The sequence below is a fragment of the Phoxinus phoxinus genome (genome assembly GCF_949152265.1).
Source record: "Phoxinus phoxinus genome assembly, chromosome: 17".
In the NCBI taxonomy this organism is placed as follows: Eukaryota; Metazoa; Chordata; class Actinopteri; order Cypriniformes; family Leuciscidae; genus Phoxinus; species Phoxinus phoxinus.
The window spans coordinates 24,887,262-24,912,647 of record NC_136892.1 but is presented as its reverse complement, the minus strand read 5'-3'; the positions used below and the strand labels follow the sequence as shown (position 1 = coordinate 24,912,647).

At 36.6% G+C, this 25,386-nt stretch overlaps 3 protein-coding genes across 4 annotated transcripts in view; all 3 read left to right on the top strand.

Moving 5' to 3' along the window:
• specc1lb (sperm antigen with calponin homology and coiled-coil domains 1-like b) overlaps nt 1-8,270 on the top strand; it is a 28,309-nt gene extending 20,039 nt beyond the window's left edge. For both annotated transcript variants that reach the window (XM_079586981.1, XM_079586980.1), the window contains exons 14-16: nt 4,610-4,726; nt 4,891-4,950; nt 6,463-8,270. In XM_079586981.1, the coding sequence (XP_079443107.1) occupies nt 4,610-4,726; nt 4,891-4,950; nt 6,463-6,552 (267 nt within the window). In that variant the 3' untranslated portion in view covers nt 6,553-8,270. The remainder of the gene's footprint in view (nt 1-4,609; nt 4,727-4,890; nt 4,951-6,462) is intronic.
• A 2,069-nt stretch (nt 8,271-10,339) lies between these two features.
• On the top strand, nt 10,340-20,808 carry adora2ab (adenosine A2a receptor b). The gene is made up of 4 exons (XM_079586680.1): nt 10,340-10,446; nt 10,517-10,592; nt 13,160-13,850; nt 18,297-20,808. The coding sequence occupies exons 3-4, from the start codon at nt 13,528-13,530 to the stop codon at nt 19,312-19,314; spliced, it is 1,341 nt and encodes a 446-aa protein (XP_079442806.1). The 5' UTR covers nt 10,340-10,446; nt 10,517-10,592; nt 13,160-13,527; the 3' UTR covers nt 19,315-20,808.
• Nucleotides 20,809-23,008: 2,200 nt separating this feature from the next.
• Nucleotides 23,009-24,883, top strand: snrpd3l (small nuclear ribonucleoprotein D3 polypeptide, like). The gene is made up of 4 exons (XM_079585715.1): nt 23,009-23,173; nt 23,734-23,867; nt 24,001-24,193; nt 24,509-24,883. Exons 2-4 carry the CDS (start codon nt 23,742-23,744, stop codon nt 24,574-24,576), a joined length of 387 nt encoding a protein of 128 aa, XP_079441841.1. The 5' UTR covers nt 23,009-23,173; nt 23,734-23,741; the 3' UTR covers nt 24,577-24,883.
• Nucleotides 24,884-25,386: the final 503 nt, after the last annotated feature.

Genomic DNA, 25,386 nt, shown 5'->3' with positions numbered 1-25,386 from the left:
TCTCTGTAAGTGTGCGTGTGATTGATGGTAATGTCCACTAGTGGATAAAAGCCATTTTTCACTGCAACTCTAATGTGTTCATTACAAGCGGCCTGGCTTTACTTGGGAGTGCACTTTTCGCAGAGAGCGCTGCGAACGGGCCTCTGTTTCTCTGTTTTCAATGTGATTAGCCTAATGCTCTCTCCCCTGGGCCTTTCTGCTTTTGCACACAAGACCTCTTTTCATTAGCTGCTCACTTTGAACACTGGCACACAAACGAGAGAGGACACGGGAAGGATGTCTCGATGTCTTCGTAACCCTGTCTCTTCACACGGTTCTGTTGTGCTGACGTTCATTTGGCTGCAAACAACATGGCTGGAGTTTGTACACTGGGTTGTAAGTGAGGGTTGTGAACATAACTGGCTACAATGGCATTTAAAGGGATAGTTTACCCAAAAAAGAAAATTCTGTCATCATTTACTCGCCCTCAAGTTGTTCCATATCTATATGAAGTTCTTTCTTCTGCTGAACACAAAAGAAGATATTTTGATTTTGAATAATGTTTATTTATATATGAATGGGGAATAATGTCCCCATTGACATCCATAATATTTTTTTTCTATACTATTGAAGTCAGCGGGAACCAGCAACTGTTTGATTACCAACATTCTTCAAAATGTCTTCCTTTATGTTCTTCCTTCCTTCCTGTTCTTCATACAAGTTTAGAACAACTTGAGGGTGAGTAAAGAATGACATTATTTAATTTTTGGGGGTGAACTGTCCCTTTAAGAAATTTACAAAAAACGTGAAAACAAAATTGACCTTTTTTACTTCAAGTCAGTTCCTCAAGTTCTAAAGGGGTTTTAGGAGAGTAACCAGAGGTATAGATCATCACTTATATTTGACAACCATTAAGTGTCTATACAGTATATTGGATGTCCACTTTTGACTTATAATATATGGTTGTATAATGTAACACCTAACAGACATCTTTAGTAACACTTTACAATAAGGTTACATTTGTTAACATCATTAAATGCAGTAGGTTTCAATGAACAGAGAAATCTCTCATGCTAACCAAAGCTGCGTTTCATTTGATAAAAATACAGTTAAACTGTAATATTGTAAAATATTATTAACTTTATTATAATATTTGAAAAAGTAATTTATTCCTGTGATGTCAAAGCTGAATTTTCAGCATCATTACTCCAGTCTTCAGTGTCACATGATCCTTCAGAAATCATTCTAATATTCTGATTTGCTGCTCAATAAATATTTCTTATTATTATCAGTGTTGAAAACAGTTGTGCTGCTTAATATTTTTGTGTGGCCCATGATAGTTTTGTAACATTTTGTAACATTATAAATATCTTGACTGTCACTTTTGATTCATTTAATGCATCCTTGCTGAATAAATGTTTAGAATTTTATTGTACAATTGTAACATTTTTATTATATTATTTATTTAATTTAATAAATCAACCTTCATTTATTATAACCCAACATGAATTAACAATAAACAACCGTTTATCCGTTGTTCATTGTTATCATTGTCATAATACCTAATGCAACCAACTTTAACAAATTTACCCTTATGGTAAAGTGTTACTATTTATTTTTTTCTGCTACGTTTTTTATTGATATTTTGTTATTTAAATACAATGGCATTCACACATCTTTAAGTGTGGCTTAAGTTTCCAAATCCCTTTTGGGGTCTCTGTATAATAACGAAAGCCAGTGTCTTTAAGTGGTACGTGTGCTAGCACAGATCTCTGGATAAAAAGCAGAGCATCATTATCAGTGTGAGACCACTTTGGTGCTCCACAGACCTCTGCCTTTTCCTGCCTGTCGATCCCCTGCTGCTGTGACCCATTTTGATGAGCTCATCACTTCCTTCCATTCCACTTTCTATGGGTTTCCAGAAAGTCGAGCGAGCGCTCTGCCAATTTACGCCGTCCCTTAGCACGTTTACACTGGCCTGCCACATCTGATAAAGGCTGTTACTCTTTCTTTAAAAACCGAGGGTCCTTTTTGCTAGAGGACGTGGGTGATAGTGCAATCTGAAAGGGTGCTTTTGTTTCTTTTGGAAACTCTTGAATACACATCAGAAGAACTGCAACGAGTGAACAAATATCAGTTCCAGTAAATTGCCACCATACAGCCTACGTATTTCATTCTGGATTCCAGATATAACAAACAAGACAATTTAAAAAAACATGATACTTAATAGTCTTGTTTTTTGTTAATGCACCTGCATTGATTTTTTTTTTTAAAGAAGTCTGTTATGCTCACCAAGGATGCATTTATTTGATCCTAAATGCAGTAAAATAGCAATATTGAGGTCATAAATATTATTACAATTTAAAATAACACTTTTCTATTGGATTATTTTGAAATGTAATTTATTCCTGTGATGCAAAGCTGACTTTTCAGCATCATTACTCCAGTCTTCAGTGTCACATGATACTTCAGAAACCATTCTAATATTTACATTTACATTTATTCATTTAGCAGACGCTTTTATCCAAAGCGACTTACAAATGAGAAACAATAGAAGCAATTAAACTAGCAGTAGACCAACAGTATGTAAGTGCTATGACCCTTCACAGTACAATCCAACGTACAGTACTTTTTTTTTTTTTTGTTAGAATAGAGAAGAGTGTGTTAGTATTACTGGATTAAATGCTGCCTAAAAAGATACGTCTTCAGCAATTTCTTAAAAATGGGTACGGACTCAGCGGCTCTGGCTGAGTTAGGCAGATCATTCCACCAGTAGGGAACAGTCATGGTAAAGGTCCGAGAAAGAGATTTTGTGCCTCTTTGAGATGGCACCACAAGACGGCGCTCGCTTGCAGAGCGCAAGTTTCTGGATGGCACATAAGTCTGAAGTAATGAGTTCAGGTATGAGGGAGCAGTGCCAGTGGTTGTTCTGTAGGCAAACGTCAGTGACTTGAATTTGATGCGAGCGGCAATCGGCAACCAGTGCAATTTTGTTAGGAGGGGAGTGACGTGTGCTCTCTTCGGCTCGTTGAAGACCACTCTAGCTGCAGCATTCTGGATCAGTTGCAGAGGTTTGACAGTGCAAGCTGGGAGACCAGCCAGGAGAGCATTACAATAGTCCAGTCTGGATAGAACAAGCCAGGATAGAACAATATCCTCTATAATATTTGCTGCTCAAGAAACATTTCACAGTATTACCCATTTTGAAAATAGATGTGCTGCTTAATATTTTTTGTTGACACCGCGATTCACTTTCAGGATTCTTTGATGAATATGAAACATTCAAAAGAACAGCATAATAGAAAGAAATATAATGCTTTGTATCATTACTGTCACTTTTGATCAATTTAATGTTTCCTTGCTGTACAAAAGTGTTGTCTTTTGAACGGAAGTGTATAATGTGTGAATGCAACACGTGAGAGCTGTAGATCTGAGCATTAGTTGAGCAAACGCTGATGCATTAATGAACGCAAACCCTCTTTCCCGGTCACAACAAAACCATAAATGGCTCGCAATCAGTCGAATGGCTTCTTCCGTGTATGGATTGAAGCATGTGTGAAGTATGTTGATGTAGATAAGCAGGGCTGAACAAATACTTCAGCACGAGGCGAGACTGTCAGTCTGTGAATGTATGAATGTGAATAAGTAGGTGAACGCTGGTCTCTGAACAGCATTAAAGATACTTTTTGTGGCATTGTGCGAGAAAATAGTTGTTTGCATAGTAGTGTACCAAGAATACATTTCAGTCGTCAAGGAAATGGAGAGCTTATTGTAAACAAATGGACTATTTTTGAAATTATAATGTATGTAATATGTAATGAAGCAAGCCTACATGGAGTGTGGCATATGTTTTCACAATTTCAGTGCTGACTGTTGGGAGAAGAAAGAAAAAAGGTTGTAGGTCATTTTAAATTTGAAATTAAACGCAAGTTGCGATAGTCTTTTCTTCTTTATTGTGATGTATATCCAAGCTTTTCGAACAAGAAAAAAAGTACGGCGGGACTTGACTTTGTCTATCGGGAATTGATTGGATTGTTTTGGTTTGCTCTTGCGATGATGTCATGTGAGTGACAGATTGTAAACATGTCATCAGCAAAGAGAAGAGATGAGGGGATATTACTTATGATTAAAGATAACGAGGACACATGAATTAAAAAAATTGCACAGATAAATTATTTATAATAAATACTGCAATAGAATTGTCCATTTTTGATTTCATGGTGATTTGAAACTGAAATGTTTTCATTCTCAGTGGAATGGTCTTAGCTGTGACTGAATATTTACTAAACAAACAATGTAATGCTTAAGTATAATGTAACGAATATGTAACAAGATATGGGTTTTTGGTCAACATACACTTTAAGTTTAATGTACACATCACCTCCAAATAAGGGAGGTGTGTTTAACTGTATGAATAGCAGTGTTTGCCAATGTTTCTGTAAACATTGAAAAAAGACATTATTTCTGACAAGATTTACAGTTGTGGCTCTTAACTACAACCATAATGTCACAGAGACACCGAAAGATTCACTGCTTCATCAGTCCCTCTGAATCACACACACAATCCGCTCAGTTCATCTACTGAAATTGTAATTATTGATCTTTTCTCTCCCCCTCCACACAAACACAGAATATTGACATCACCAACTTCAGCAGCAGCTGGAATGATGGGCTCGCTTTTTGTGCCATTCTTCACACCTACTTACCGGCACATATCCCTTACCACGAGCTCAATAGCCAGGACAAGGTCTGTACGTGCGCACGCATAAGACACAAATAGGGTGAATTCAGGTCAATTGGAATTGTCTTAATGTGGCCCGATTTACCTGAATTCACTCTATATGTTGTGTTCTTTAATATCAGCATTCAATTCATGTATTGACATCACTTCTTCCTGGTGTTCTTTTGCAGAGGCGAAATTTCACTTTAGCCTTCCAGGCAGCAGAAAGTGTGGGAATTAAATCAACACTGGTGAGTTTAATATGAACGTCACAGCTAATTCAGATAAGCATCATATTACAATGACTCAACCTAATATTTACACTGCCGCAAAGTATTTCAATTCCAGAATCGTGATTTTTTTATATATATATAATTTCATAAAAATATTAAGCAGCACAAAATTGATAAAAATAATAAACGTTTCTTGAACACTGAAGACTGGAGTAATGATGCTGAAAATTCAGCTTTGCCATCACAGGAATAAATTATATTTTAAGCTGTATTTAAAATAGAAAACAGTTATTTTAAATTGTAATAATATTTCACAATATTACTCTTTTTATCGTGTCTTTGATCAAATAAATGCAGCATTTGCAGCGTTTTATTATCAGAGGAGGCATGTTTTCTCCATGTCTCCGGGTGCTTTTTTATCTTTCCTAATGAAATTCAGTTGTAAACAAATGAAATGTTCTCAGTATGATACAACATCAAATCTCTTTATTCAGATCTGTTAATGAAATCTTCTTTTGTTTAGAATATCCCTCAACACTAGATGTTTTCAAATGTAGCTTTCCACCCTGTTAGTAAATACTAATTGCAGCTGTAAAACATTAATGCAACAAACTATGACATCACTTCCCTGGCGTAACATCTTATATTGAGAAAAAAAATAATTTTGAAGACTTCATAAGCCGCAACGATCCTCTTGATTTATGATCTTTTTTATGTTTACAGATAATTGAGTCATTCCTCATAGGAATGTTATTAAAATGCATGTCGTTGTTTTTTTCAGTCATTCTTAAAATGTATTTTCAAAGAAATATTCCTTCCACCCTGTTATGCCATTTCATTAACATTAATTTTATATACATATTCTACCCAGCTGTTTGAACTCAACCTTTGTTGTTTTATCCTGTTAGTTGTTTTTATGGTTTTAAACCTGTCGTGCGGTCAAAAAGGCAACGTATACAAAGGTATACCCAATTAAAGAGACAGTTCCCCCAAAAATGTCAATTCTGTCATCATATACTCACCCTCAAGTTGTTCCAAACCTGTATGAAGTTCTTTCTTCTGCTGAACACAAAAGAAGATATTTTGAAGAATGTCAGTAACCAAACAGTCGACGGTAGCCATTGACTTCCATATTATTTTTTCCCATATGGAAGTCAATGGAGTCCAGCAACTGTTTTGTTACCCATATACTTTAAAATATCTTCTTTTGTGTTCAGCAGAAGAAAGAACTTCATACAGGTTTGGAACAACATGAGGGTGAGTAAATGATGACAGAATTTTATTTTTTGGGTGAACTAATCCTTTAAGCTTTTATTATGTAAATAGATGATTAGTAATATGACTTTGTTTACTAGTATTAATGGTGAAAACTGACTGCTTTCTGTGCTGTTTGCTCAACAAGCTGTGGCAAGATACTTGTGTAACATAGCACACAACACCACACAGTTTGACACAAACATCTCTTTTTTTTTTCTCTCTGACCAATTGCTCTTGCCTTCCCGTATCTGACTCCTTCTCTCTGTCTGACAGGACCTTGGTGAAATGGTGCGCACAGAAAGACCCGACTGGCAGAGTGTCATGACCTACGTGACGGCCATCTATAAGTATTTTGAGACCTGAGAATCTTCTTAAACTGGACCGTATTGGCAGCTAAGCTTACCTCGCTTCACCTTCCTTGCTGTGGAACGCTACTCCCAATATGCTACAAATTGCCTTAGCTGCGCATGGAGGAAGCTTGATCAACTCACCCACTCAACTTACAGTTCTCTCCCAATGTGTTTTCCCCAGAATCCTCTGTGGCTGCAGAAACAGGCCAGATCCTACTAAGCTTTTCTGAACGGCAATGCTTTGGAAGAGGAGTGGGAAGTTGGCACGATCATGAGCCAGCAACTTCCTTTAAGAACAATTTAACACGATTTTAAGTGTATTGTGCCAATCAATCAACAAAAATATGTATCTCAGAATAGAGATGCCTTAGAAAAATGCCTTTTTTTTCTAGTTTTATCATAAGGATGCCCTCTTTATGCCAGTATTGGTCTTAGATTATCAGTATTTATTCCAAAGAGTGACGCCACACAGGCTTTGCCCACAAAAAAATATGTTTTTTTGTGTTTTCCTTAGCCTGAATAAGCCAAACCCTGACTTATTTAGCCTTTTTTTCTAATAAGTAAAACAGGGATCCTTAACATTCAATCTATTTTTGTTGCTATTATAATATTGTACTGTTTTCATACGCTAAATGAAAGCTAATATGAAATTTAAAAAATGAAACTGTTAGGCCATAATTTTATTTTTCCCCTCAATGTTCATTCCAACTGATGACTGAAAATGCTGCAAGAAGTTTTTTTTTTGGTTTGAAATATCAGCACAAATGAAATGCATGGCTGCTTGTTTTCTATTTTACTGGATATTTTTCAGCATTTCGGTCCTTTTTTGTCTACGCACTACTAATTCTTATTTGACACATGAAGCCAGCTGGGTTCTGGAAGCTTGCTGATTCAGATTGAGTTTGTCTTATGGGTGTTAAAGCACAAATAAAAAAAGGCTGAATGTGTATTCACTGAAATGAAATGTGAAATAAGACGACTACAATCCATCCACACCGTCAGCTCATGGTTTACTCATGCATTACATACTGTACGTCTGTCAAAGATAAGCCTCTGCACACAAAACTGAAGCCTTACATGGAAAAGGAAAAGCCAAGAGCACATTTCTTGTTTTAGGTTAACTCTTCAATGCACTGCTCTTTTAATATGTTTGTTTCGAGGCTAATTTGCCCATTTGAGAGACCTTTTTGGAGGGATCAAGTGGGTTGCAGCGAGGTTTATGCTGCTAATGATGACAGCAGTTCAAAATGAATTTTATGTCAAGGGCAAGTCATGTTTGTTGCAAAACTAACTTATTCTATTTACGCTACAGAGAGCCCTGTCGTGTTTTAAATGATAGATTTTGTTTATATGTGGAAATGTCATTGATACTGACATTGAATTTCCTAGAAAAGGTCAGTAGTGGCGAGGAGTATTTTTGTTTGGATCTTCTTGTGAGATGTAAGCTCTGTTTTGCTACCTAATCGCATGGAGTTTGATATGAACACATTGATTTGAACAAAATCACATCATATCTTGCTGTGCTTTCCTTTAAACTTGCCATAATTCATATTTGTGTGAATCATGGATTGTATTCCTTGTTGACACTACAAATACCATGTTTCACCGTTAAGATTCGTAGAGCACTGTATGACATGGTTGATTTTTTTAAAACATAAAGTTTCCTGTTAGCAAGGTTTTGTGAGAACAAGATCTGTGAGCACAAATACAGTTTGATATTTTCAAATGTGTTCATTGTGTGTTGATTATTTGTATGAATGGGCTTGTGCATGGACATGACAAAAAAAGCCTCATTGACTGAAATATTTGTTGAAACTAGTGTTCTTGTAATTACAATTAATTAAAAAAATGTTTTACTTTATTTGAAATATGACCGAAATTAAATAAAATATAAATATCAGGTGAAAACCCTAAAGAAATGTTGTGTTGGGAACTTGCTGAAATAAAGTACTGAAAAGAATAATAACTAAATAATAAGCCATTTCAAAATATTATATTGGTATAATAATACTAAAATAACACTGGTTGTAACTCCCCTCAAGCTATTTTCTTACTAAACGCCTCTCGTTTATTTAAACATTATTGATATATTGATCTCATCTTGGTCTTTGGGGGGACATTCTGTCACCAGTTAACAATTATTTTTACGGTACATAAATTCAGTACATTACCAGCTTGAGTAGGTTTAACCTTTAGATGTAAAATGTTAAATCAAAGACACCTTTGTGTAGACATGAGTTAGAGTTTTACAACATGCTCGACTGTTTTAACTGGTAGTATTTCAATGAATCCAAGGGCACATAAGACATGACCCTGAAACTACTGTATACAAAATACAGCCTTAAAATTTTAAGTATAATCAACTTGGCTATTTAAGTCATTTAAACTTCAATTGCATTAAGCTGACTTTAAAAAATAGTTGAATCTTGTGTAAAACTGAAAATTGCTTAACGTGTGTTGAGTTAATGTAAAAAATATAACGTGTGTTGAGTTAATGTAAAAAAATATATGTAGTTATAACTTGTTGGTCATATAATTGTTAACAGTGTACAATGGATGGATGGTAAGATCAAGATTCTTCTTCTTCTTTAAGTACACCTTTTCCTGGAAGTCGTACGGTACTTAAGGGAAGGAACAGAAATGGAAAGAAAATAAACTATACCCTTGTCTTGTGGAAAGAAAGAATTGAGCCAGAAAATGTCTATTTAAACAGCTGTAGCTACTCTACTTCCTCTTCCTACGAAAATAACCTTTAGTTTTCACACCGATTGTGTCTGCACGATTGTGTACCGCACTCTGAGCGGTAAGTGTCTATTTGTGCCGAATGTTTCTTGCATGAATAAACAAGGCTATAGTAAATGGTGAGCATGGAGGCTGTGATTTGATTTACTAAAGGGCCACAAAAAGGCTTTGGCTTATGTATTAGATCCAAAACATTAAGAAATGTCATTGCAGTGTGTCAGTGTGTGCTGCGTGCTTTAATGAAGTCCTTGGTGGGTGGACCTCAGCCTCTGGTTTGCTGATTACATACATTTATCTTCATTTGGCCCTGAGGTGAAGCAGGATGTTTCGGCTGTACGTGAGAAACCACACAACCTCACGGTGCCCATCACAGGTCCCTCACTTCCTTATCCTCACGTTCACATCAGCTATTGTGCTGGCTACGTACATTTCAAAGCGTGCTTGCCGACCAAATTAGCATACAAACTAAACGATTCATTCGAACTAAATTCCTCTGATAAAATAACGCTTGTAAAAATGTGGTCGTTTATTTAGGTATAAAACGTCAGATCAAAAATATATTTTCTTAAAACAAGATTATGTGCACGATAATCTCAAAATACTAACTGCATAAAAGTTGCTAAGTTTTTTTTTTTTTTTTAAAAAGTCTAAAAACTTTTTTACTCAAAAAGGCTACGGTAGTTTTATGACTTTAAGATTCTTAAAATATTTGTAATTATTTTATTTATTATTATCTTATTTTATTTATTATTTATCCATCCATACATTGTTGTGTATACTATTGTTTATACATAAAACAAACAAAATAAGAACTCATTTCAATTAAGAATTTTTAATCATTGCTGTGTATTTACTTTTGATTGACTTTTATTGCTATAACTGCAGGAACTATGAAAAATGACAGTATGACAGTATGATGAAGAAGTTACCACCCACAATGTTATTGTAGGGAAGAAAACATCATGTTTAATGTAACCACGAAAACCAATCAGGCGTGCGTCTCTTTCTCTCACAGCGCGCGTGAGTGTCAGTCATTGTGAAAGCGGCAAAGCGCGCGCACTTGTCTGTGGCCACCACAACTGGAACGTTGAGGGAAGCTGTAACTCAACTTGCCTTTTCCTCGACCAAAGACGTTCAGAGTAGTCTATAAGTGTACTTTGTCAGGGTGAGGAAACGTGTGGAATGATTTGCACCCCTGGTACGTACATTCAGCAGTTTTGCGGTTGAACTTTCAGAAGCGGTGAGATGCCAGCGGAAAAACCTAACTTACAACTCAGGTGCGCGGCGGAAACACTCGTGCACACAGCCACAGTGAGTAACGGAGCAGAAGTGTTTTACAATGTAAAGAGTTTATAAATGTTTTTGTTTACTAATAATGTTTGAGATCTAACTGAAAGTATTGATTTTGTATTTAGATTACTTTGTCAGTCTATTCATTCATACGGAGACTGACACGTATTATTTCGCTCTTTCTAAACTATGAATTCATCATTTTTGACAACACAGAAACAAAACAGTATTTTGATGATAACCTCACGCCTTGGCTTACTTTTCCTTAATTTTTGTCAATTTTTTTTTTTTACCATGGGAATATAAGTTACTTAGTTCTCATGAGTGACAAGACTCTTCCACAGTGTGTGACAAGTTTTGTGGTGCTACTAAAAAACTATTTTTTAGAGCATTTTCTTTTCCTATTTTCTTTTATCTTTTACAAGTACCATGCTATGTATACACGTTTTATGTAATTGTGAAATTACTATATTTAATTTAAAAAAAAATTGTTAATCGTTTGTCACGCCTCATGGCCATAAAAGCTGATTAAAGTGACAAAAAAATCAACAACTTACCTTTAAGATTAATATGATTCTTAAGATTTTAAAGCTAAAATGTTAAATAGTTCATGTCCATTTGTCAGCCACTTCTCTATACATACATCTATGATTTACAGAAAAGTGATGTAATTAACAAGCTATAAAACGCATCCTTCTCTAAAAATATCCACTTCTCTTTAGGTTATGTGTGGCTGTATTGTCACATAATTCTACCACAAATCTATTTTAATGTTTCTGAAATTTTTTCTCTGTTGTGTAAGATGTTTCATTACTCATCCAAGTGGTAATTGTGGAGTTTTTCTTAATGTTATTGTAATCAACAATGTGTTTCTGCTAACTGTACTGTATGATGTCATCCCACCTATCCAAATTACTTTTGATGGTTACATAGATACTTGCATCTTAAAACTACTCCACAATGAGATAACTGTTAAGCGTGCTTTTTAATGACAGATACACACGCTTATCATAGTCTCCAAAATCTTAGCATAATTTCCTCACACCCAACATCGCTGAGCATCTGTTACAGTACTGAATACTAAATAAAGACGCGCGTGACGTGACTCATGAGGGACCTGGTACATTCTTTTCTGTCCAGACATCATGTGCTTTAGTATTATTTATGATACTTCATAAACGTTCAACATGTTTCGGAAAGTACCTCGTCTTAAAGCACAGGAAGCGTTTTGTAGAACGGTGCTTGCTGAGGCAAAAGTTGTTAAATTGCAACCTTTTGCATTGGAAACAATGTGTCATTATTTCATGAGAGTCAACAGCCATACCAAAGTCACACTGCGCTATAAAAAGCAAACCACAACACTAAACCCCAGAAACAGTGACTGTGACTTTAATCATAGCATTTTTGTGCCTGATCAAACAGAATGGAACTAGAAGATAAGAGGAAAAAAAAAGAAGAGATGTGGTCTACCTTGGAAGGCATGCTGCAATTTCTCAATTCTTTCTAGATAGTTCTACCCAAGCCACAATAAAGAACCCAAAAGAGTCAAAGGCTTGCCAGAATTATTTAATTACACACACATACTCAAATATTTCAATGCTCTCTATTTTCAAAGCCATGCATACTGTATTTGAACAATTCAGACAGTATTCAGACAGATTCAGTATTATCAAATTATGAAGAAGTAGAGCTGAAACTTACACTTTCGTTCAAAAGTTTGGGGTCAGTAAGATTTTTTTTATATATATACAAATTAATACTTTTATTCACCAAGGATGCATTAAATTGATCAAAAGTGACTATAAAGATTTATATATATATATATATATATATATATATATTTCAAGTAAATGCTGTTCTTTTGAACTTTCCATTAATCAAAGAATCCAGGACAAAAAATGATCACGGTTTCCACAAAAATATAAAGCAGCACAACTGTTTTCATCACTGATAATAATAAGCAATGTTTCTTGAGCAGCAAATCAGAATGATTTCTGAGGGGTCATGTGACACTGAAGACTGGAGTAATGATGCTGAAAATTCATGATGCTGGAATAAATTACATTTTAAAATATATTTAAATAGAAAGCAGTTATTTTAAATTGTAATATTATTTCACAATATTACTGTATTTTTAATCAAATAAATACAACCTGGGTCAAAAACACTTAATACATCTTACTGACCCCAAACTTTTTAACAGTGGTTGATTATGATATGAAAGAAAATAACTAATAACCATTTATTCATCGAGAAACTGATGTATTTCATGTTGTCCATGGAAGATGAAAGTAGAATCACATGAATGGGTACAAAAGAATACTTGTTCGCAAATCTAAGCCAATAATAGCAAAGTTCAACTGTACACATCATAGAAACGAATGAAGGAAGTGCTGGCCGGGTCTTGTGATAAATAGCAGGCGTGCACAAATATTTCATTCGTATTTGTGGAGTCTTTCTTAAAATAAAAGCTTATTGTTGGATTGGTCTGTCATCTTTTGATGGAGACCTCCTGTCTAGAGATGGATTGCTTTTGTGACCCAGAGAGGTTGATATTTTATTGTGCGATGTGATTGTTCTTTTTACAGATTAAGAAGTCCCACTGAAGGTCTACCGGTTCTGCATCATGAAACCTAGCAGCTGTTTCCTTTAAGACTTTCAATGAAATGCTGAAGTGAGCTGGACCTAAGGGGCAGGCCGGTGAACGAGTAAATCAAGATTTATGGAGGGGTGTCTCCGTTGACCCTGCAGTTACCACAGTGAACCCCAAAGTGCTGCTACTAGCTGATACCAGATTCATCCTACCCCCTCTTTCCCTTGAAAAAGAGAGACATTTGGTTAGAGCAATGGTCGGATTGGCTCATCCTCACACCTATTGCAAGAGCCACTGAGCAATTATCGGGAGCACAACTATGTGTGTCTTTGAGGATGTCCTTTCACACTGGTTGATGGCACCATGTCTTCTCTCGTCTACATTGTTCTTGAGCTGCTGATTGCGGTTTTGGCCGTGGCAGGGAACGTTCTAGTGTGCTGGGCCGTCTGCCTCAACAGCAATCTCCAGAGCATCACCAACTTCTTCGTGGTATCACTGGCCGTGGCGGACATCGCAGTGGGACTCCTGGCCATTCCGTTCGCCGTCACCATCAGCATAGGCTTTTGCAGCCATTTTCATGGATGCCTCTTCATCGCCTGCTTCGTGCTGGTCCTCACGCAGAGCTCCATCTTCAGTTTGTTGGCCATTGCTGTGGATCGGTACATTGCCATCAAGATCCCATTGAGGTGAGTGACCGATTGTGTCGTGATTTTCTGGTACGAGTTGAAGGCAAACTTTTAGTAAGATGATTACTGACTGATCATATGGTTACTTGAAAGAATAGATTTCATAGTCGCCCCATAGCAAGAACATAGACAAAGTTTCCCTTTTTCACATTACCAGTACATTTATAAGTAATTGTTTATGGAAAAATTTATCAAAACTTGCATTAAAGACCAAACGGAATTGCCATCTGTTTGTTTGTTTGTTTGTTTGTTTGTCTGTCTGTCCGAATAATGGGAAATGGGAGCAGGGTTATTCTAGTAAAAAAAAAAGACCAATGGTAAATCGTAATGGTAATAAAATATATACGTTAACTAAAAAATAAATAATAAATACCATTAAATACCATAAAAAATAAATTAAAATACCAAAGTAAAATATTGAATAATAAAAACTATAAACATTTAAAAACATTAAAAAATATATTAAAAATGATATTGATGGAAAGCAAAAGCTATTTACCGGTAATTAAAAATGACAAAAACACAACTAAAATGACTAAAACTAACTCAAATTAAACTGGAAAGTATAATAATATAAAACCTATCCAAAATATTAATACAAACTATAATAGTATATCAGTAATACTAAAATAACACTGGATAGGGATACAATACAGTCCTTATTTTTAAACTGGTTTGTGATGCAGAAATTACACCCAAACCGCAAACCCTAAATAAATATTGTTCACTCAAAAATGAAAAGCCTGTCACCATTTACTCATGTCATTGGGGTACAAAATATTAGATGGTTTGGACAAAGATAACTATTCAATTATTCTATTCAACTATATCTTCTTTTGCATACCACAGAAGAAAGATGGGCGTACAGGTTTAGAACGACATGTTGAGAGCCGGTGTGTTTGTGTGAGTGTTTAGTGTTTACATATATTATGCATGCATCAATAAAACATGTGTTTGCAGATATGTAATCCTATGTAATCTTTATTAATGTGTGTTTTGCAAATGTTTTGATATTAGGTTAAAGGCTCCTAGACTGAGTGACTCTCTGCCTTTCTTCTCATAATGACTTGATAATGGGCACAACATGCACTGTAATTCCCTCAGATACATGTAATTTCCCCTTTAATCACTCTTTCACTGCTTGCAATGATTTTTGCAGTAAATAGGAGTCATGCAGCTTTACGCTGTTGACAAATGTTTCGAGAATAGTTTGTTTCAGTAGAGCCAAATCAATAATCAATACTCAATCTGGTACCATGTTGTAATATAGTGACATACAAAAAAGCAACAAACAAGTCACACCCCCCACAGGAAGGACAATTGGAATTTGATGTGAAATGGCACAAGGAGGAATTTACTGAGTTGTAAATGTTTATCTATCCATCCATCCATCCATCAAAACTTTTAAACAGCTACAAACATTCAAAGAAAAATTCAGTTTTCTTCTTTTTCAAATTCAAATTTGAACTGAAATGATGCATCCTGTTTGCTACCTCAGTTCAAATTCAGGAATTAAATTGTCATTCAAAAGCCATTCTCAATTCAATTCTAAATGGAACACAACCCCAGTTTCTAGATTATTTTTTTTGTTTACTAACCCCAGTCTAGAGTCCCTCCTTCAATGTAAGCCTAGGGGATTTTTCAGCCGTTTTATTGTCTGTCGGGTGTAAATCATAGGTCTGATCCTTTAGAAAGATAATAGCACATCTCTGCTCCACAAGCCACATGATTTTTGGTATCATTCATTGCACAAACTGTGAGGGAGTTTTATACTCAAGTTTATTCAGAAGAAATAGTGTATAGTCTTTAATTAGTAATTAAAATATGTAACAGAGTATTGTTTTACCACTAATTGTATAATATAGCCTAAATCGATATAAACTTAATTTACTGAAGATGTAAAAGTAAACCGTGTTGAGTATTAAACCTGGGACATTTTGACTTCAGTTGAACATCGTAATGATTAATCTTAAATCCTCTGGCCCAGCAGTTCTCAGCAGCACTTTTCGGAAGCTGAAAGGTGTGGGACTTTACCACCTGCCTGCGTACAGGGTGTGATGCACATTTCTGCTCATGGTGTAGATTGAGCCGCACAAAGCGTTGTAAGAGAACAGCAGTGACTGCAAAAGCCTGGGCAAGTGTTGATTACATAAGGTCTGCCAGCTTCACGTCTCTGTGTGCGTGTGAATGAGGTACCAGTAGTACTGGAGCCCTGTAAGTCCTCTGGGTTTAATGAAGCAGCCACTGTTGTTCTCGATAGGGCTGATATAAGCCCAAGGATTTTTGAAACAATTGACATTTGACCACCGTTTACAACTGTTGCCCTTGGCAAAGGAAACATGTAGCAGGGCTGTCTGCTCGACGGGATGTTTGAAATGCATAGCGGTGGTGGATTTTGCACAGCTGTATTCCAAACTGTTTGTAAACTGATGCTTTTACAATTGCTAGTATGCTTCGTATCATTTATTTTAGTACCAGCCAGGTTTTTCAACCAGGGGTCTGGGTGGGGTCTCAATGTTCTTAACAAAACTTATTCTAATGTTACCATGAATATTTTTTATATATATTATAGGCCCGTGGGCTGACTGGGAGGGGGGGGTTATGGTAGGTATTAAAGTGCCCCTATTATGCTATTTTAAAGGTTTCTAAAAATAAAAAATTTGGAGGTCTCCTACAACAGGTTTACATGCATCAAAGGTTAATAAAAAAGTATTTTTTTCATAATATACATTGCACTTCACCACATTTTTCAATGATTCTCAAACAACTCGACGGATGAATCAGTCTCTCTAAATCCCTCCTTTCTGTGAGCCTACTCTGCTCTGATTGGTCAGATGGCCCAGTCTGTTGTGATTGGTCTACCGCTTACAGCGCGTGTCGGAAATTAAATGCCCATTACCATAGCTGAATTTCAGCACCAGAGGCTTCCTAAAGTTCAGCGATAGTACACACTGTAAATACAGTAATACTGGCATCAATTTTACCATATCAATCCGAGCGCGAATCTGATGATGAACTAGTAATTCAGCCCGAACCTCCATCGCAAGGACGACTTGAGCAGGATGCTCAGTGATACGCTACTCAGTTTGACATACATTGTGAGATGTTGAAACTGTAATTCCTCACCGTCAGCATTAACAAGTGTATGTCCATCAACAAACCAATGTGTATATTTCTATATATTTATTGCGTTGCACATGCGGGAAATGTATCATTAACGGTATCATTAACAGTGCATAATGTTACTGATATAACAATAAAGTTTGCAAAACAAATCTTGCTCCATCCTTTATCATTACTTAAAGTACTAAGAACAACAGACAATCTGCATTACCATTTTATTGTGACACATTTATTGGTAATAGTGAACCCAGAGCTGATTAGCAGAACCATAACACATCGTGCACTGCCTGAAAGGTAATATTCAAAAAGCACAACAGGGGCACTTCAAAATCTTTTTTTTTTAAAGAATAACAGCTTGGTTGCATCACCATTTCTCACATGCATCCTTCTGCCTAAGTGGACAGAACACGGTATCGATTAAATAGCCTACTAGAGTTCCCTGCAATAAGTCCCTGCACAACCACTATTGAATCTACAGAGTGAAACGTACAGCACACAACCAGTGTCCAACTCTCGATCGAATGACTCTTATGAGTCGCTTTTTTAGTGAATCAAAAACATACAGCGTAACCAGTGTAGACTCGAATCACTCATGTGTTAGCCAGTTCTTTTTTAGTAAAACAAAAACAAAACAAAACAAATAAACAGTGCGACCAGTGTAGTCCGACTCGCGAGCAAATGAACTTTGAGTCGGCTCTTTTTAAGAGAATCAAAAAACCAAGCAGTGTAATCCAACTCGTGAACAATGACTTGCTACCTGGTTCTTTTTAGAGAATTAGAGAATTGCATTTATGCCACCTTTAGAGTACTGTGAAAAGTGTTTAATAATCTTTTTGCAATGGAAACCCCCTGATTTAATAGAACAATTGAATTCTTCTTGTTTTCTAAATATATCACTGAAAAGATTAAGTTTACAGCCTCGTTCAAAGTTGTACAAAAACAAAGCCTGCAAGTATTATTTTGAGACTAGGCACAATACAGGTGAAATATATGCATCTTAATAACACATATCCTGGTATTTTCCATTTTGGCTGCAATTACCAGGGCTTAACACCTAAACAATAGACATTTCCCAGGAGCAAAGTCAGTGCATGCTTGTGTAGATTTGGGAAAAGAACATACCCTTTTCCAGCCCTGACAGTGAACAATACAGAACAATACAGCCCACTTCAGGATGGGCTTCAGGAAACATCAACATATTGTTTGAGGCAGATAGAGTTGTAATATATGACCAAACTTGGCATGCTTATCACCATAGTGCTTCATAGCATACTTCCTTCTAACATTGCTGTTTCATATCTGTTTTTGTTCTGTCTTTCTAAGGTACAACAGCCTTGTCACAAGCCAAAGAGCCAAAGGCATCATTGCAGTATGCTGGATACTTTCAGTGGTCATCGGCTTGACCCCCATGCTGGGCTGGAACAGTCGCGTCGACGCGGGCACAAACAGCTCCTGTCCTCAAGGTATGACAGAGTGCCTGTTCGAGAAGGTGGTCACCATGGGTTACATGGTTTACTTTAACTTTTTCGGCTGCGTCTTGATTCCGCTAATTGCTATGCTGGCCATCTACGCATGGATCTTCATGGCTGCCCGTCGCCAGCTCAGACAGATGGAGCAGAAGCTAGTGCACATGCACGGACACACTCACGGGGACGGATCCTCCTCCCGGTCCACGCTGCAAAAGGAGGTCCACGCGGCCAAATCGCTGGCTATCATCGTGGGCCTCTTCGCTATTTGTTGGCTCCCGTTGCACATCATTAACTGCTTCACACTGTTCTGCCCTCAGTGTGATCGACCCCAGGACTGGGTCATGTACCTGGCCATCATGCTTTCACATGCTAATTCAGTAGTGAACCCGTTTATATACGCCTACCGAATACGTGACTTCAGGCACACCTTCCGAAGGATCATCCGACAGCACTTCCTGTGGCATGATAACAGACTGGCCATTGGTAACAGCAACGGAGGTATGGCTGCTTCTTCTGCCGCGGTCAGTGTGATTGAGACTTCTTGTACGATGTCCAATGGCTTTGTGCTGAATCCCAATCCCATTCACGGCATGATCGCTTGCGATGAATTTATAAAGCAAATGCCAGCAAAAATCAGGCCAAAAACAGAATTCCAAGACTTAGGATACAGTTTAAATGGAGCTTTGGAACATTCCTTTCCTGCCAGTTCGACACAGATTTTTTCATTACATACCGGGGAGGAAGTTCCCTCCACCAAAGACCATGTAGAAATCATGACGGTAAAGGACTGCAGTGCTATTACTAATGTACATGTCAAATGTCTGCTTCCCGTACGGACAAGCAACTCATCTGGTCTTGCAGAAGTGTCATGACACACACTTCCATTACGCAACAATTTCTTCGAAAATATCCAAATTCGTTCTTCACGAAGCAATCACTGATCTGAGTTGCTGTGCGAGTGAGGGTGACTTCATTTACAGTACTATCTAGGCCAGGGTCAGGAAAGATAAAGCTATGAGAGGATCACATAGCTCCTGTGGGAACCCTCACGTACAAATTCCAGGAGTTTTTACTTCTCTTTGCTGCCAAACACCCCTGATGGTGTTTGCAGATTTTCAGACCTCATAAAGAACTTGTTTGCTGACATTGTAGAGGTTTTTTCTCAAAGCTTATACGATTCTTAGGAGCTTTATTAAAAGGCCATTGTTCCTGGTCAAAGTGGGGGAGGCCTAATGGATTAAATTAATGTTTTGGGGAATTCTGCTAAACCTGTTGTGACCGCGCCATACGGAACTATCATCTTTCTGTGCTTTTTTTTTGTGGGAGTATGTCCAAACTTAGAACATGTACCATCAATATACCTGCCGGACCTTCTGTAGCGCTTTAAAACATAGGGCTGCACGATTTCTGGGGGGAAAAATCGTGAATGCGACTTAAAATGTGATTTAAAAAAAAAACTCCAGGTTTGCTGTGTGTGTTTGTTTGTAGGGCTGCACAATTTGTCCAGAAATAATATGAAATATATTAATATATTAAAAATGAAATATATTAATAGGACTATACAATAATAATAAGTTATCCTTAAATTAATAAAAAAAACCAAGAAATTTTACTATTGTATTATTTCTCTGTAAAATTTAATAATAATCTCAAATGCACGTTTTTTTTCTCCTGTGAACCGAGCCGCTCTGAGACACTGAGAACACCAGATCATGAGCTGTTAGCTTGTACGCTCTTCACTCTGAAACATGCAGCACACATTTATGTCATTATGTCACCAAGCGATATTGTGATTCCTTTTTTTTTTTGGATTAATCTTGCAGCCCTGTTAAAACATGACCAAACTGAATTATACTGTACTGACTGTAAGCATGTGTTAATATTTAAGGAAATGTACTAAATAAAACAAAGCTATAACCAAATTTGCACAAATAGAGTGTTACTGTATGTATAGTGGTGTACACTCTAAAAAAAAAAAGTACACGTTGTTACTGGGGCGGCACCCAGGTACCAAAAGTACAAAAGGTAAACCTTTCTACCTTAATTACACCTAAAGCGTAAATAAGGAACCTTAAAGGTACATATTAGTACCTGAATTATACATTGTAGTACCTTTTGAAAGGGTATTGCCTCAGTGACATCTGTTGTACCTTAGGGTTCTACCTTTTTTACTGAAAATGTATTAAACCTAATGTTCTTGATTATTCACACGCAGGCATCAATTATGCTAAGAGTTTAAGCCATATACTGTCTGTGCATCGTCAAGTGGACTTATTGGTGCTCAATAAAGTGGACTTTGATTCCTATATAATGATCGAATTTCCCAGAAGAATGCAAGTATAAACTGTAATGATTCACAAATACTATATTAAATGTCCAATCGTTTGTAATAGATTTATTCGTTCTTCAACACAACATAATGATTAGGGATCATAAAATTGTCAGAAGGATGCAGGACAGTGGTGTATAATCCTCTCTTGTGACACACACGCATACAAGCACGCTCGTGGACCACACAGACCAGCTATTATTGTATTTACAGAGGCTGCTGACGCCAGCGGCTGGCCTAATGCAATGGAAATCAAATGAAGGGGCATTTGATGACCCCTTAAACTGTACCATTACACTTCTCTTTTCCTCATTAACAAGCTCTAGAGTGGGAAAGACTTGCACTATGATACATAGTATTGTATTTGTTTTTTATTTAGGTTATGTGGTGTGTAACGGTCTGTTTATAGAAGGGGTGAGTATAGAGTGACCATTCATTAAAATGGAACAAGTAAGCTAGATTTTTATTTTTATAACTTTGATCAATATTGCCTCTATATTTGGTCTACGCTGAAGGATCATAGACATGGGCAGTCAACACATTATCATTTGCTGTAAATCAGCAGACGTTCTCACTCACACACACACACGCACGTACGCGCACACACACACACACACACACACACATTGTGTTTCCATGTTTTATGGGGACTTTTCCATATACATAAGGATTTTTATATTGTACAAACTGTATATCCCCTATAAAAATGCATACAGTACATGCATATTTTTTTGCTTATAGCTTATTGAAGCTGTGTGCATAATTTTTTTTTAAATTATTTATTAGTGGTTTTAATTATATTTGTATTTTAATGGCAACTACCGAATTATACTAACTATAAGAAAATGACAGAAGCTCTTTCCTTTGAGTCTGTTCATTTGCTCTATAAAGACTGCAATGTGTCCAGCACTTGGTCAGAGTATATCAGTTCAAATCTACTGGTTTGTTGATTCTAGCTGAGAAATGCCAGTCAGCGCAGCAGTGGCATGGTTTGATTTTGTTTTGACAGCACTATGTTTTAATGAGACAGATGTCCTTTACAAAAACGAATCTCCAGGCTTACGCAGTCATTTATCTTATTCCATCATGAATGCTTGTGGTGTAAATCAGATGGGAGTGAAGCTAACAGACTGTCGGCATGTCACATAGATCAGCAGCAGCTGGCAGGTTCATTCTGCTGGTAAAATGAGGTTTGAAGACATTGCAGAGAGTTACTGTGTAATCAACAGACATATGCCTCCACCTATTCCACTGTCACTGGTTTGTACGTTTTTTTTTTCTTTCTCTTTTGTGGATTCGCCGCAGGTGAAATTCTTCAGAATGTCAGGTTCAAGCTCACGGGGTTAGTTTCAGGTCACAGAAACTGTCTTTGTTGACTTTGTTTTATAAACACTTACATTTTTCCTGTTAATGATGTCAAAGAATTTTATTTTTCATTCTCACCAATGACAAAATACCTTAGATAGCATCTGATACTAAATAAAAGAATAGGTTAATAAATGGCTATGCTTCAAAATTAAATAAACCAAATGTTTAACATTCTGCGATTTGACATTTTCAGACCTTTATTAGTTTGTACCACTTCCCTTTATTTCTGGAAAACAGGAACATTCAATTAATAAACAGAATCGGCAGACCTATGTTTACTTCCTGTCTCGGCTCAATTCAGCCAATTTTGAACATAACATCTCGTCTCGTTCTTCAGTGATTTACAGACAAAGAGGAAAAGACTAAGAATAGACACAGAATCAGTCTATCAAGCACCAGGGTGACAGAACACATTTAGACTGTATAATGCTGCCCCGCACAATTCCTGAGAGTAGAGCAATGAATCTTGATTATGCCAAAACCAGACAAATTACTTCTCCAAGCATTTTCCAATGTTTTACAGTTCTTCTGACCATTATTGTTTTATATGTGCCATATACTGTATCACACACACACACACACACACACACACACACACACACACACACACACACACTAGTAATCTAGTAATATTATTCTCTTTTTAAATAACCAACCAACAGAAATAGATGCTGAATAATGAAAACATCAAAGAGACACCTATTGAATTTGTCACATAGCCTACTGATTTTTTAAACAGTTTGTTATAATAATTGCTACCTGTGACATTGAATTAAAAGATTAAATGGAATGACAATTTGAATGACAATCGTATCCACAATTCAATACCGCCCTCTTCTGTAAATCTGACGTGTCTTCTGCCTGTTCACACTGACCTGAATTGTCCATAGTAATAGGACTTCAACTCCCAAAATGCAACAGGGTTTCCGGAAAAGGCGGGGTTTCTGCTTTCAGCTGCATTGTGGGAGCGGGAAAACGCCGCAAATACTCACGTTGTTCAATACTGTGGATTTCTACGAAGCCGTCGACTCAAGGTACTGTAATGCTTGATGGCCAAAACCTACTAACGTTAGCCTACTTGTAGTCTGTTGCTTGGTCTTTCACTAAAATATACAGTCCTGTTTGATCTGTTCGATTCTGTAGCGTAGCAGCGTCCATTTTAGACATGCATTGTTTGCTTGGTTTATTCATTCGACTCGTTGAGATCATTCTAGATATTTAGTGTGAATGTTTTAGTTTAGCTACTGAAATCAGTATAAGCTAACTATAGTTAATACCAGAACTGAATGATTTTCATGACGTCTATTTTCGAGCGTGGATTGTGTCCTCCAATACGCACAGAACACGATTTCCAAACGAATGATTCTTATGAGCCGGATCTTTTTAGCGAGTCACAGCTAAAACGCGTGGTGACAAGTGTAACGTTAGTCCGATTGCCGAACGAATCGTTCTAATGAATCGGCTCTTTTTTTAGATAGGAACTGTGACACATTCTCACTGTACTGTGGTCCACTAGTTGTTCCTTTAGTCATGTCTGATTCGATAATGACCTTAATTTAATTTGCTGTTAATTAACCTGTCTTTTGTCCCCCAGATTAAAACATGTCTATTGGTGTTCCCATCAAAGTCCTGCATGAAGCAGAGGGTCACATCGTGACCTGCGAAACAAACACTGGTGAGGTGTACAGGGGCAAACTGATTGAAGCAGAGGATAACATGAACTGCCAGGTACTGATGAAAAATGGTTGATCCCACAAACATCAGATTTAAGTCTTTTACCCAAACAATTTCCCTAAACTTGTTTTTGCAATGAGCCGTGTGTGAATAATGCGACTAACTGCTCTTATGTTGTGTGAATCAGATGTCCAACATTACAGTGACCTATCGAGATGGCAGAGTGTCCCAGCTGGAGCAGGTGTACATCCGCGGCAGCAAAATACGCTTTCTCATTCTGCCTGACATGTTGAAAAACGCCCCTATGTTGAAGAGCATGAAAAACAAAAACCAAGGGGCAGGAGCCGGAAGAGGCAAAGCTGCTATTCTCAAAGCACAAGGTTCGTCATCAAACATCCTTTTTATCGTTGACTTTATTACAGTAACTGCAGTTGTATTTAGTGGTTCCGATGTCAAGTGCACTTTAGCTGCTAAATTTAAAATAAGTATCATTACAATGTTTAAATATTTACAAAAAACAATGGAAAAGATAGTGGCACTGAGCACTTAAGTTTTTTTAAGTTTAAAAAAAAGTTTTTTTTAAGCACTTAAGTTTAAATTTGTAATTTAAGTTCCTGAACAAATTAGGGCTTTTTTTTTTTTTCAAGGCAAAAGCATAAGATGAAACCACTTAACTGTTTATTTTTCCCTTGCAGTCGCAGCAAGGGGCCGAGGTCGAGGAGGACCAGGAGGAAGGGGAAATATTTTCCAGAAAAGGCGATAATGTGAATCCTGTTTCTATCACAATGTCATTTTGTACAGTTTTATTTTCCTTTTGAGAAATTGTGCGCTTTTTTTTGTTTGTTTTGTTAAAATTGGTGATCTCTTGTTGTTTTGTTGATTTTGCAATAAAGTTTTTTCCACTTTTCTCATGTAATAAAGCTGTTTAATTATATGAAAAGTGTTTTATTAATGCATCAATTAGGTGAAGGACTGATTTAGCAGCGTTTCATTCTGTTTATTAACAGTGCAATATCGTAACACCTAAGCACATACTTAAAGTTTGCATTAAATTATTGCTTTAATAAGAACCTGTTTGTTCAGTACTTTCCCAGGCTTCTGATTATGTAATGCTGCATTTTTAATATTTTAAATGCTATGGACCACCAAATATGATCATCCTTATGCGATGGTCTGCAATCCTCAAATTTAAAATAATTAGTTTTCATGTATAAAATCCCAATTTATACAATAAATTATACTATATACAATTTTCTACTTAGTATAGTACTTTACTATTACATTTATTGTTTTTTAGTTTGTTTTAACACATTTTTAGGAAGTTGTTAAAATCATTTTCTAAAAAAAATTCATCCATTTTAAATTAAAACTCCTGCCTTAGAACACATCAGATGTCAAGTTTAGACACGGTTGATAATTTGTCCATCTTAGCAATGCCTATAAGTTTATTTCTTTAGGTCCAACACTGTCTCTTCACAAGAATAAATGCCCATAGTTGTGTCCAAATACAGTTTGCACTGAAATATCAATGACTATGAAAGTTCAGCCAGGAGCATAATTGTATTGGCTTGTA